The 14222-nt window shown below is 41.9% G+C and overlaps 1 protein-coding gene across 5 annotated transcripts in view; it reads left to right on the forward strand.

Moving 5' to 3' along the window:
* Positions 1-610: 610 nt before the first annotated feature.
* The window catches only part of CLYBL (citramalyl-CoA lyase), a 298522-nt gene continuing 284910 nt past the window's right edge, over positions 611-14222 (forward strand). For all 5 annotated transcript variants that reach the window (XR_005376521.1, XM_038569953.1, XM_038569951.1 and 2 more), the window contains exon 1: positions 611-731. Coding sequence is in view for 4 of the 5 variants with exons in the window: in XM_038569953.1 (XP_038425881.1) it covers positions 643-731 (89 nt within the window). In the remaining variant the exon portion in view is untranslated. The remainder of the gene's footprint in view (positions 732-14222) is intronic.

The following is a 14222-nucleotide window of genomic DNA, read 5'->3' on the forward strand; positions in this document are numbered from 1 at the left end:
AATCCCACGTCGGGCTCCCGGTGCATGGAGCCTGCTTCTCCCTCCTCCTGTGTCTCTGCCTCTCCCTCTCTCTCTCTCTCTCTCTCTCTATCATAAATAAATAAATAAATCTTAAAAAAAGAAAAAAAGAAAATTTGAAAAAAAAAAGTTGCCTTGGGGATCCCTGGGTGGCGCAGCGGTTTAGCGCCTGCCTTTGGCCCAGGGTGCGATCCTGGAGACCTGGGATCGAGTCCCACATCGGGCTCCCGGTGCATGGAGCCTGCTTCTCCCTCTGCCTATGTCTCTGCCTCTCTCTCTCTCTGTGACTATCATAAATAAATAAAAATTAAAAAAAATAAAAAAAAAATAAAATGGTAATTCATGCTAAACTTTAAAAAAAAAAAAAGTTGCCTTAAAAAAACCCAGAAGCACCGAGAAAACTGGGTTCAGTCACCCAAAAAACCGCTCAAGAAAGGGCCACCCATCCGCAGTCCTGCTGTGCCTGCCGGGACCGCGGAGGAGTTTCGGCAGCAGGGACCCTCCCCCGGCTCCGGGCGGTGCTTCAGGGAGGGGGCGTGGCTTGCGGGGCGGGGCGGGGCCGGGTTGAGGGCGGGGCCACGTGGGGCGGCCCCCGGGGGCGGGGCGTAACGAGGAAGGACAGGAATGAGGCGGGGCGCGCGCGTCAGGAAGATGGCGCTGCGTCTGCTGCGGAGAGTGCCACTCGGGACGCCGGCGGCGGCGCTGCTGAGGCTGTAAGTGCGGGTCCCCGAGTCCCCCGCCGCCCGGCCCGGCCTCCCCAGTACCTGTCGGGAACCACCCCCCAGCCCACCCTCCGCCGGCCGGGAGCCCCGCGCGCCTCCCGCGCGCAGGCTCGACCTCTGCCAAGGTCGCCGACGCTCCGCGAGGGTCGCCTCAGGGTCGCCTCTCCCGCGCGTGCTTTCCTGTGGGAGGGTCCTTGCTCGGGCCGGGGAAATGGGTACAAACGTTCGGTTTAGCAGCCCCAGAAGCACAAAACGAGCCTTTCCCGCAAGTGGAAACCGCGAACGCGCGGCTGTTTTATAAAAGGGTCCCGGAATCAGCCCCTGAGGGGTGGCTCGCCGCCTGAGAACACCCTCCACCCGTTTGTCCCCACAGAGGCTCCCGGACTGGTCTCGGGATCCCCTTTACACGCCGGAAAATTGTCGAGGACCCCGAAGAGCTTCTCTTGTGCCTATTAATTCTTATGGTGTGAGGAATTAAAACAAATTTAGTTTTTTTTAAAAGATTTTGTTTATTCATGAGAGACACAGAGAGAGGCAGAGACACAGGCAGAGGGAGAAGCAGGCTCCCTGCGGGGAGCCCGATGCAGGACTTGATCCCTGGACCCCGGGATCACGCACCCTGAGCCCGATCGCAGACACTCTGCCACTGAGCCACCCAGGCATCCCTAAAATAAAATTTAAAAGCACTCATTTATAAATGATAAACCCATAACATGTCAACACAAACGTAGGTCGTGAAAGAGAAGCATGGTTTCATATTTTTGAAAATCTCCTTAGTTTCATAAAGGACAACTGGACCCATCAACTGCTTTGGAAGAAGTTTACAAAGGAATTCTGGGTGCAGGCAGGTGCTAGTTGGAAGAGGGAAACCTCTCAGACCATCTCGAAGGATCTCAGGAACTCCCAGGTGTCTTTGGACCACACTTTGAGAACCCCTGGTCTGGTAGTTGGCCAACTACATGCACACACGTTATCTCATTTGATTTCCTGACCACCATGTGAAGAAGTCAGGAGACTTCTTTGTAAAGATGAAGAAACAGGCTTCAAGATGCTAAGTGATGCCCAGATGAGAATGGCAGAGTTTGGTTCCAAAAGCAAGTTTATGGCTCCTGGTCCAGAGCTGCTTACATTTGCCTGCTCCGTGCTTCCTGACCCACCAGTGTGTCCGGAGCTGAGACCTACCCGATGGTGTGCATCCCACCTTCCCCATTCCTAAACCTGAGCCTGGAACATGCCCTTGGGTTCAGGTGATCACCCCTGGAACCAGAGATGCTGCTGAGGCAATATACCCAGACCCTTCCAGCAGGCCCCTTTTCTTGCAGGCCAGCTTCTAAGGCTTGTTTAATAACAGATCCAGTCACCACATGCAGTCACCTACTTCTAAGAGATGAGCGTGGGGCTCATCTCTCAGTGCTCTTTGCTGTCCTTATTAGCATGCTGGCTCATTCTCTACACGCTTAACAGATCCTACTAAGGCCACAGCAGCAGGCTTTCATGCTGGGTGCTTCAGAGAGCCTACCCATGGGTTTAAGTCTTCTAGGTTTCTGCCCCTTCAGAACACACAGAGATGGGAGAAGTAAAGGTGTCAAATGCCAACTTAGAAAGGTCTGCTTAGAGATGCTTTAGTCTCTACCCCTTGGGTTGTGCTTAAGCTTCAGGTGGATGTGCCTGCCTCTGGTGGCTTTTCCTTCTGTTATTAGAGCATTAGCACCATTGCTGGTAGACAGGGACCATTCCTGGCTGCTCTTCTGAGTCTCCAATATTTTTCCTGATGTAGTGCTGTCCCTGATGCTGTCCTTTTCATCTTATCTCTGGCCCCGCTTTCTGTAGCTACTGCTCAATTTATGTACATACCTGGCCCTCCACTTGAGGGAGCATAACTCCCCACTCCTAGCAGTGCTTTTGGTAGGAGTGTCATTTAACCCCTCTCCACTGACAGAGCGAAGAAATAGATGTGTGAATAGCAACCCATGCATGTATTATTATAAATACATATTTTTTAAGGTAAGCTCTGAGCCCAAAGTGGGTCTTGAACTCATGGCTCTGAGATCGAGAGTCATATGTTCTATAGACTGAGCCATCCAGATACCCCTAAATATTTCTATATGTAACTATTGTATCTATATTAGGCTAAACATGCGTTCATACTACCTCCAGTTCTAATTTATTACCAGGGATCCCTGGGTGGCGCAGTGGTTTAGCGCCTGCCTTTGGCCCAGGGCACGATCCTGGAGACCCGGGATCGAATCCCACGTCAGGCTCCTGGTGCATGGAGCCTGCTTCTGCCTCTGCCTATGTCTCTGCCTCTGTCTCTCTCTCTCTCTGTGTGTGTGTGTGTGACTATCATAAATAAATAAACATTAAAAAAAAGATTTAATCTATTACCACATGGATCATTCTAGCTTCCTCCCCTTTGCTTATTGATCAGTTTTTACTACTGGAATTAGAAACTTGGTGCTACTCCCCCTCCCAAATCCCTTCCCCTAACCAAAAAGGAAAGAAAAGAAACCCGGCTCCCACCATCCAATTTCATCATACACATATAGCAGTATTTGGATTGTTAGATCATACTCCATGGGAAAAAAACTGTCAAAAGTACAGTACTTATGTGCAGTTCCACTCATTTCCTTAGTTACTTAGGTTGGTGGCATTTCGTCCTGTCCCCTTCAGTGAGATTGTTTCATACATCTGTGATAAAGGTAGATTCCCTTGTCACAGTCTGTATTCTTTCCTGGGGTCTCTTACCTCCTATGTGAATTTTTAAATTGCATATATTAAGGTTCACTCGTTTTGCTATAAAATTCTATGGATTTTTACAAATGAATAGTATCATGTATCTACCATAACGGTACTATACAGAATTGTTTTATTTCTCTAAAAATGCCTCTGTGCTTCATCTATTCATCCATCCTTCTTCCTCCGAATTCCTGGCAAGCACTGATCATGTTCCTGCCTCTAAAGTTTTGCCTTTTCCAGAATGTTGTATAATTGGAGTCATGTAGTATATAGTCCCTTTAGATGGTGTTCCTTCACTTGCAATGTGCCTTAAGGTTCCTCTGTGTTTTTTTCGTGGCTTCATAACTCCTTTTATTGCTGAATATTCCATTGTAGAGATGTTTCATAGTTAATCTGTTTATTTGTTCACTGACTGAAGAACATTTTAGTTGCTTCTATAAAGTTTCAATAAAGCTGCTCTAAACATTCTCTCTCTCTCTTTTTTTAAAATTTTGTTTATTTATTCATGAGAGACAGAGACATAGGCAGAGGGAGAAGCAGGCTTCCCACAGGGACCCTGCTGCAGGACTCGATCCTAGGACTCCGGGATCACAACCTGAGCCAAAGGCAGACACTCACCCACTGAGCCACCCAGGTTCCCCTGTGCTAAACATTCTTGTGCAGGTGTTCTATGTGCATAAGTTTTCAGATTAATTGAGTAAATACCTAGGAGTATGATTGTGTGTAAAAGTATACATTTAGCTTTGGAGAAACACCCAAATTATGTTCCAAAGTGCCTGTGCCATTTTGCATGCTGCCCATCATCAATGAAAGTTCTTGTTGTTGTGCCAGCATTTAGTATTGGCAGTTAATTTTTTTTTGTTTAGTCATTCTAATAGGTATGTACTGGTATCTGTTGTTCTCTCTCTTTTTTTTAAAGATTTTATTTATTTATTAGAGAGAGTAAGTAAGAAGGCATGAGCAGGGGGAGGATCAGACTCCCTGCTGAGCAGGGAGCCTGATGTAGGGCTGGATCCCAGGACCCTGGGATCATGACCTGAGCTGAAGGCTGATGCCTAACTGACTGAGCCACCCAGGCGCCCCTCTGTTGTTGTTTTACCATTAATTTGTTTAACTTGAAGTTCTTTGGTGTCAAATGATGTTGAGCATCTTTTCAGATGTTTATTTGCTGTCTGTGTATCTTCTTTGGTGAGCTGGCTATCTAGATCTTCTGCCTATTTCTTGGATTGTTTTCTTATTGTTAAGTTTTAAGGCTTTTTTGCATATTTTAAATACAAGACTTTCATAGATATATGTTTTGCAAATATTTTCTCCCAGTCTGTGACTAGTCTTTTCATTCTCTAAATAGTATCTTTCACAGAAGTTTTTTATTATTTATTTTAGAAGTTTTTTATTTTAATGAAATCATGCTTATTGATTGTTTTCCCCATGGACCATGCTTTTGCCTTTATTTTTTCTTTTAAGACTTACTAATTTAGGGGATCCCTGGGTGACTCAGCAGTTTGGCGCCTGCCTTCCACCCAGGGCACGATCCCCGGATCGGGTCCCACATCGGGCTCCTTGCCTGGAGCCTGCTTCTCCCTCTGCCTGTGTCTCTGCCTCTCTCTCTCTTTCATGAATAAATGAATAACATCTTAAAAAAAAAAAGGTGTACTAATTTAGGGGCACCTGGGTGGTTCAGTGGTTGGGCATCTGCCTTTGGCTCAGGGCGTGATCCTGGGGTCCTGGGATCAGGTCCCACATTGGGCTCCCTGCAGGGAGCCTGCTTCTTCCTCTGCTTATGTCTTTGCCTTTCTCTCTGTCTCTTATGAATAAATAAATAACATCTTTAAAAAAAGATTTATTAATTTATTTGAGAGAGGACAGGGGGAGAGGGAAAGAATCCTCAAGCAGACTCCCTGCTGAGCACAGAGCCTGAAGCTGGGACCCTGAGATCGCAGGACCCTGAGATCAATACCTGAGCTGAATGCTTAATGGGCTGAGCCCCTGCTTTTGTTGTTATATTTAAGAACTCATTGCCAAATCCAAAGTCACATAGATTTTCTCCTGTATTGCCTTCTAAGTTTCACAGTATTATGTTTTACACTTGGGTCTATAATCCATTTTAAGTTGTTTTTGCTTTTTGTCATGAATGGATATTGGATTTTGTCAAGTTCTTTTTCTGCATCAATTAATATAATCATATGATTTTCCTTGTTTAGCCTGTTGATGTGGCGGATTACATTAATTGATTTTTGAATGTCAAACCAGCTTTGTATACCTGGAATAAATCCTACTTGATCATGGTGTATAATTCTCTTTATTATATTGTTGGATTTGATTTGCTTATATTTTCTTGAGGGTTTTCCATCTATGTTCATGAGAGATACTGGTATTGGTCTGTAGTTTTCCTTTTATGTGGTGTGTTTATTGAGTATTGGCTTCTGTATGTCTCATGTCCTTTTTGTTCCTCTGTTCCTTTCTTACTGCTTTTTTGTGCATTAAATGAATATTTTGTAATGTTTTACTATTTTAAATTTCTTTAATGATTTTTAACAATTTTTTAACTTTTTAATTGTATTTTTATTTTTCAGATTTTATTTATTTATTTATTTGCCAGAGAGAGGGAGAAAGCACAAGCAGAGGGAGCAAGTAGGCAGAGGGAGATAGAGAAGCAGGCTCCCCATGGAGCAGGGTGCCTGATACAGGGCTCAGTCCCAGGATCCTGAGATCATGACCTGACCTGAAGGCAGACTTTTAAGCAACTGAGCCACGCAGGCACCCCATTTAATTGTATTTGTATTTTTAAAGGGCTTTTTATTAGTGATTACTCTAGGGCTTATCATATATATATATTTTTAAAGAATTGTGGTAAAATAAAAACAAAATATATGTAACATAAACTTTGTCATTTTAACCATTCTAAGTGTACAATTTAGTGGCATTATCACATTCACACTGTTGTGCAGCCCTTGCCACTATCTATTTCCAAATTTTGTTCATCACTCCAAACAGAAACTCTGAACCCATTGAGTAAATAACTCCTTCCCCCAGTACCTGGTAATCCCTAATCTACTTTCTGTCTCTCTGAATTTGCTGATTCTAGATATTTCATGTAAGTGGAATCATGCAATTTTTGTTCTTTTGTTTCTGGCTTATTTCACTTTGCATATTTTCAAGAATCATTCATTTTGTAGCATGTATCAGAACTTCATTCCTTTTTGTGATTCAACGATATTCCATTGTATATATATTACTATATACATCTTAATTTATCAGAATCTACTTTTTAAAAATTTTTAAATTAAATTTAATTTTTTTAAGATTTTATTTATTCATGAGACACACACATACACAGAGAGGCAGAGACACAGGCAGAGGGAGAAGCAGGCTCTATGCAGGGAGTCTGACATGAGACTCGATCCTGGGTCTCCAGGATCAGGCCCTGGGCTAAAGGTGGTGCTAAACCGTTGAGCCACCTGGGCTGCCCCTCAGAACCTACTTTTGATTTATACTAACTTAATTCCAGAAGTTAGAGAAAGTTCCTTCTATATAATTCTATTTCCTTTCTTTTTTTCTTCCATTTATTTATTTATTTATTTATTTATTTATTTATTTATTTTTTCTTCCTCTTTTAAAAAAAAAATTTATTAGAGAGAGAACATACAAGCAGTGGGAGTGGCAGAGGGAAAGGGAGAAGAAGCAGATTTCCCACTGAGCAGGGGACCTGGTATGGGACTCAATCTCAGGACCGCAGGATCATGACCTGAGCTGAAGTCAGATGCTTAACTGACTGAGCCACCCAGGTGCCCTCTTCTTTTCTTAATTTTTTTCCTTTTTTTTTTTTTTTAAACAAAAAGGTTTATTTATTTATTTGAGAGAGAGAGAGCACATACATGAGGGTGCTTATATGCCAGGAGAGAGGGAAGTGGGGCAGAGGGAGAGAGAGAATTTCAAGCAGACTCCAGGCTGAATGGTATTATAGTTATACATATTGTATTTATATGTTACAAACCCAGTATGCACTGTTATAGTTCTACTTATATACTTTTATGTCATTTCTTTATTTTTAAAATAGGCAGTCTTTTTGTGCTCTCTGTCAAATAAATAAATCTTAAAAAAATAGAAATTTAGAGAAGGAGATGCAAATACACACACGCTTTATAGTATTTGTTATTGTTACCTTCTTATTTACTATTTCTGGTCCTCTTCATTTGTTCCTAATTATTTGAGTCACCATCTGGTGCCATTTTTTTTTTTTTCAGCCTAATACATCTTTGCTTTCACTCATCTTTGTCTAGTTATCAGTAAATATCTTACGTTTCTATATGTTATAGACCTAACAACACAATTATATAATGCTCTTCTGTATAGTTGCTTTTAAATTAGATAAGAAAAGAGGAGAAATATGGATTTATATTTAATTACCTTGCCACAGTTCTGTGTGTGTGTGTGTGTGTGTGTGTGTAAGAGTTTGAATTACTGTCTGGGATCACTTACTTTCAGTCTGAAGAACTTCCTTTAGTATTTCTTCTAATGTGGGTCTGCTGGCAATAGCTCTGCACATGTGTGTGGCCTTTTAGAATCCCAGGAATATGTCAGAGCTTTTCAAAACTTCTTATGGACATTTCGTTTTCCAGCGTTTCCTTTTTTAAACAAATTATATGTTTTAGGTATACAGCTTTATAACTTGACATCTGCATACACACATAGCAATCACCACCATAGGTCTAGTTACTGTCCATCACCATTTTGCCAACTCCTCCACCCCCTTAACCCATAACCATTAGTCTGTTCTCTGTATCTATGAGATTATTTTTGTTTCATTCATTCATTTCTGTTGTTTTTTAGATTCCACATAGGAGTAAGATTTTATATTTGTCTTTATCCATCTAACTAATTTGCTTGACACAATACCCATGTTCATCCATGTTTTTGCAGATGGCAAGATTACATTCTCTTTCATGGCTGAGTTTGACTTCATTATATAAATATAACATTCATCTATTGATGGACATTTTGTTTTTAAAGGTTTTATTTATTTATTCATGAGAGACACTGATACAGGCAGAGGGAGAAGCAGGCTCCATGCCGGAAGCCCGATGTGGTACTCAATCCCAGGACTCCAGGATCATGCTCTGAGCTGAGCTTGACTGCTGAGCCACCAGGTCGACCCTACTGATGGACATTTTATTTCTGTATCTTGACTATTGTAAACTATGCTGCAGTGAACATAACAAGAAACAGGAGTGCGTATAATTTTAACTAAAGTTTTCTTATTCTTTGGATAAATACCCAGAAGAAGAATAGCTGAGTCATATGGTAGTTCTATTAATTTTTTGAGGAAACTCTATACTGTTTTCCAGTGGCTATACCAATTTATAATCCCACCAACAGTGCGTGAGGGTTCCCTTTTCTCTACATTCTAACACTTGTTATTTTTTGTCTTTTTGATAATAGCTATTTTTACAGGTATTAGGTGATATCTCATTTTGGTTTTGAGTTGCATTTCCCTAGTAGTTAGTGATGTAGAACATCTTTTCATGTGCCTGTTGGCCATCTGGATGTATTTTTTGGAGAAATGTCTATTTAGATCCTTTCCCCATTTCTTAATCATGTTGTTTGTTGTTGTTGGGTTGGATGAATTCCTTTTATATATTTTGGATATTAACCTCCTATCGGATATATGTTTTACAGATATTTTCTCCCATTCAGTAGGTTGCCTTTTCATTTTCCTGATGATTTCTTTTGCTGTGCTGAAGCTTTTTGCTTTGATGTAGTTCCATTTATTTATTTTTGCTTTTGTTTTTCCTGCCTTTGAAGTCCAGTCCACAAAGAGGTTGCTGAGACGGATGTCAAGGACTTTACCACCTATGTTTTCTTCTAAGAATTTTATGGTTTATGGTCTTATATTCAAGTTTTTAATCCATTTTGAGTTAATTTTTGTGTATGGTGTAATACAGTGGTCTAGTTTTATTCTTCTGCATGTAGCTATCCAGGTACCTCAACACTATTTATTCAAGAGACCATTCCTTCTGCATTATATATTCTTGGGTCCAGCTTTTCCTTTTAAGCTTTTTAGTTTCCCTGTTGTTTGCTCTATTATCTGCTATCTCAGGTGGCGGTGATATTAAATAATTGCTTCTGATTTGACAAACGCTCTCAGGGAAAATGCTATGCCCACGATTCAGGCTCTGAACTGGGTGAGCCTTGGAAGTGGGATTTTCTAGGGGACTACTGGATAGGTGAGATAGTTGTCAGTTCTCTGTAAATGGTGCTTTAAAAGAGCTCTAACCCGGGATCCCTGGGTGGCGCAGCGGTTTGGCGCCTGCCTTTGGCCCAGGGCGTGATCCTGGAGACCCCGGATCGAATCCCACATCAGGCTCCCGGTGCATGGAGCCTGCTTCTCCCTCTGCCTGTGTCTCTGCCTCTCTCCCTCTGTGTGTCTACCATAAATGAATAAATAAAATCTTTAAAAAAAAAAAAAAAAAAAAAAAAAGAGCTCTAACCCTGCCCTGCTTCCTCCAGTGGCTGCCAGGCTGCTGGTTTAAGACCACGATTGTGGCTCTTGGTTTTCAGGCTACCTCTGAGCTAGGGAGAAGGAGTGGGTAAGTTAAAAAGAAAAAAAACAAAACAAAAAAACACAACACCCACATAGTTTGTTGTTCTTACCGAGATTCTTCCGTGTTTTTTGAAGAAATGCTCCCAGGTTGCTGCAAGCCTCTGATTAATTTCTAGAGTTCTAAAAATGTTGATTTTGACAATTTTTGCCAATATTTTCTTTGCTTTTATGGAGGATTGGGTTTTTGAATGTCCTTTCTCTGCAATTTTGTTGAAGTCACCCCTGCTTAGAATTTTGATCAAGAATGGATTTATTTTTTCTCTCTTTTTAAAGATTTTATTTATTTATTCATGAGAGACACACACAGAGACAGAGAGAGAGAGAGAGATAGGGAGAGGCAGAGACACAGGCAGAGGGAGAAGCAGGCTCCATGCAGGGAAGCCTGAGGTGGGACTCGATCCCGGGGCCCCAGGGTCACGCCCTGAGCTGAAGGCGGCGCTAAACCACTGAGCCACTGGGCAGCCACTGAGCTGCCCTCAAGAATGGATTTGAATGTATAAAATGTTTTTCCGGTATCTATTGTGGTGATCATGTGGCTTTTCTTCTTTAGTGTGTTAATATGATGTTAATTAGATTGATTTTTTTTTAAAGATTTGTTTATTTATTCATAGAGACACACACACACACACACACAGAGAGAGGCAGAGACACAGGCAGAGGGAGAAGCAGGCTCCATGCAGGAAGCCTGACGTGGGACTGGATCCCAGGTCTCCAGGATCACGCCCCGGGCTGCAGGTGGCGCTAAACCGCTGCGCCACCGGGGCTGCCCTAGATTGATTTTTAAAGTTAAGCTAACTTTGCATTCCTGGAATAAACTCTACTTGATCATGATGTATGATTTTTTTAAAAGATTTTATTTATTTATTTGAGAGAGAGAGAGCAGGTGAGCAAGGGCAAGGGCAGAGGGATAGGGAAAAACAGACTCCATGCTGAGTGAGGAGCCTAAAGCGGGGCTCCATCCCAGGACACTGAGATCATGACTTGAGCCAAAGTCAAATGCTTTATTAACTGAGCCACCCAGGCACCCCATGATGTATTATTCTTATATATTGTTGAATTGAATCTGCTAACGGTTTGCTGAAGTTATTTGCATTTGGGGGTGCCTGGGTGGCTCAGTCAGTTAAGCATCTGCCTTCAGCTCATGTCATGATCGATCCCATGGTCCTGGGATCAAGCCCCATATAGGGCTCCCTGCTCAGTAGGGAGTCTGCTACTCCCTTTCCCTCTGCCTGCCACTCTGGCTGCTTGTGCTCACACTCTCTCTGTCAAATAAAGAAACAAACAAATGAATAAATAAAATCTTTAAAGTTTTTTGCATCTGTGCTCATAAAGAACATTAGCCTATAGTTTTTTGGTACTATTTTGGTCTGGGTTTGGTATAGGGATAATAATGGCCACATAGAATTCATTGGAGAGGAATACCCAGGTGGCTCAGTTGGTTAAGCATCTGCCTTCGTCTCAGATCTTGATCTCAGGGTTCTGGGGGCCCACATTAGGCTTCCTGCTCAGCAGGGAGTCTGCTTTTCCCTCTCCTCCCTGTTGCTGCTCTCTCTTGCTATCTCTGTCTCTCTCAAATACATAAATACAATCTTAAAAAAAATTCATTGGAGAGTGTTCTATTTTCTGGAATGGTTAGTGTAAATTGGCAGTATTTTTTTTACTTAAATGTTTGTACCTGGAGTTTTCTTTGTAAAAAAATTTTAAACTACAAATTTAGTTTCTTAATAGATATAAGGTAACTGAAGTTATCCACGTTCTTCTTGGTTATTTGTGGCTTTCAAGGAATTTGTCCCGTTCATCTAAGTTGTCAAATTCAGGGACATAAGAGTTGTTCATGTTTTTTTTTTTTTTTTAAAGAGTTGCTCATGTTAATGCCTTATCCTTTTTCTTACAGCTTTATAAGGTATAATTTGTGTATCAAAAATTCATCTTTTGGGCAGCCCTGGTGGCTTAGCGGTTTAGCGCCGCTTTCAGCCCAGGGTGTGATCCTGGAGATCTGGGATCGAGTCCCATGTCAGGCTTCCTGCGTGGAGCCTGTTTCTCCCTCTGCCTGTGTCTCTGCCTCTCTCTCTCTGTGTCTCTCATGAATAAATAAATAAAATTTATTTTAAAAATAATAATAACTTAAAAAATTCATCTTTTGTAAGTGTGGAATAATCTTTAGTGAATTCATAGACTTGTGCATCCATCACTACAGTCCAGTGTTAGATCCCTCCAAATTGCCATCTTCCAGATTCCCTCAAGCCCATTTTCAATTAACCCTCACTCCCACTGCCGGCCCTGTCACCTTTTAATGGGCATAAAGTACCATCAGTAGTCACGTGCCCCTCTCCCTATTTTTTTTTCTCTCTCGTTTTCATTTGGTCTGGCTACAGTTTTGTCAGTTTTATTTATCCTCTTAAAGAACCATCTTTCAGGGATCCCTGGGTGGCTCAGCAGTTTAGCACCTGCCTTTGGCCCAGGGCGTGATCCTGGAGACCTGGGATCAAGTCCCGCATTGGGCTCCCTGCATGGAGCCTGCTTCTCCCTCTGCCTGTCTCTCTCTGTCTCTCTCTGTCTCCGTGTGTGTGTGTCTCATGAATAAATAAAATCTTAAAAAAAAAATCTTTCAGTTTTATTTGTTTTTTCCTGTTTTTCTGTTTTCTGTTACATTGATTTATATTCCTATCTTTATTATTTCCTATGTTAAGCTTACTTTGGGTTTAATTTGCCCATTTCTTCTTGCTTCTTAAGGTGGAAATTTAGATCTATTTTTTTAATATAAGCTTTTAATAATAAATTGCCTCTAGGGTTTATTTTAACTACCTCTAGCAAACTATGAGAGTTTTCTGATCCCTATAATCTCTTTTCACCTCTTACCTTGATCCTCTTTTTTTCTAAAGTAGTTAGTAGTAAAACTCTCAAAGGAACTACCTCTTGCCTTGCAGTATCAGGTTAGAGAGGAGCCTGGTATGGGAAAAAAAAATAGGTGAAGGTAGTTTAGAGAGGGACAAAGACAAACTAAGCATCTGAGACTGAGTAAGCAGGAGGGAACAGTATGCAAAGAGGCAGCAGGGTTGTGTAAGTGGCTGAGGGAGCTTGACTGGGGTTACCTGTTAGAGGTCCCAGTAGTCCCTTTTATAGATTTTGCCTGAGTTTTGAAGATTTCTAAGGTTGTGGTGACAACCATTGCTGTCCCTCTATACTACTGTGAGGCCATTAAAAGAAGGGAGGGAAGGAATTAAAAGGGAGTATGGAAAGGGAAGAAAAGAGGTATACATGGGGGAGGCCAAAGGGCAGAGAAGAACAGAAGTGGTGAGAAAGGGGAGAAACGTTTACAGAATGAATGCTAAAAAGCAGGCAAGGATTAAAAAGGACTGAGAAATTTAAAAATGATCATTTTGAAAAGAACTAGAATAAGAGTGAATATGTATACTTTGCTACTTGAACTGTTATTAATAGGTCAATGTGGAATATTACTTGAAAATATATATTGGCATCATTAGAAATTGACTTGCCCAGGTACATGGTGAGAAGCTAAAAGGGAATGCTATAATCAAAAGTTGTTTTGAGTTGCAAGGCAGAAAGTAATTTTAAGTGGTCCAGGGAGGCAAGGGACCAATGATTTCAGCTTGCCCAGGACTGGCCTGGTTTTAGCACTGAAAGTCCTGCCTTCCAAGAGGCCTCTCTATTTCAGGTAAAGCTGGATAGTTATTCACTGTAGAGATAGAGAAGTGAAAGGCTGAAGGATGAAGTGAAAAATGATCAAAGATGGTAGACCAAAAGTTCAAGATCGGAGCTCTAGCCTTTTAGAATGGCCTCCTAAAAGAATGGAATGGGACAGAGTATTCCGAATGTTTTAATGGAGAAAGAAATGCCTCTGTTGGAGGCTGAAGGGAAGAGAAAGAGGGAGGAGACTCTGAGGGTGCAGGAAATACCATGAGAGGGTACACAGATCAGGAGTAGCCTGTGAACAGGGGACATGTCCTCAGGCTGGACAGAGGAGTTGGTGGGAAATGAGGTAACCCAGAGCAAAAACTAGTGGCCAACAGCCAAGCTGGTGATCAAGAACTAAAAGTGGTAGCTGGGCCTGAATTGGAAGATGCACGTGTGTGGGTGGTACCTCCTGGAGAAGATGTCCTTGCAAGGAGAAATTCCCAGCAAAG

Source organism: Canis lupus, chromosome 22, assembly GCF_011100685.1.
Source record: "Canis lupus familiaris isolate Mischka breed German Shepherd chromosome 22, alternate assembly UU_Cfam_GSD_1.0, whole genome shotgun sequence".
In the NCBI taxonomy this organism is placed as follows: domain Eukaryota; kingdom Metazoa; phylum Chordata; class Mammalia; order Carnivora; family Canidae; genus Canis; species Canis lupus.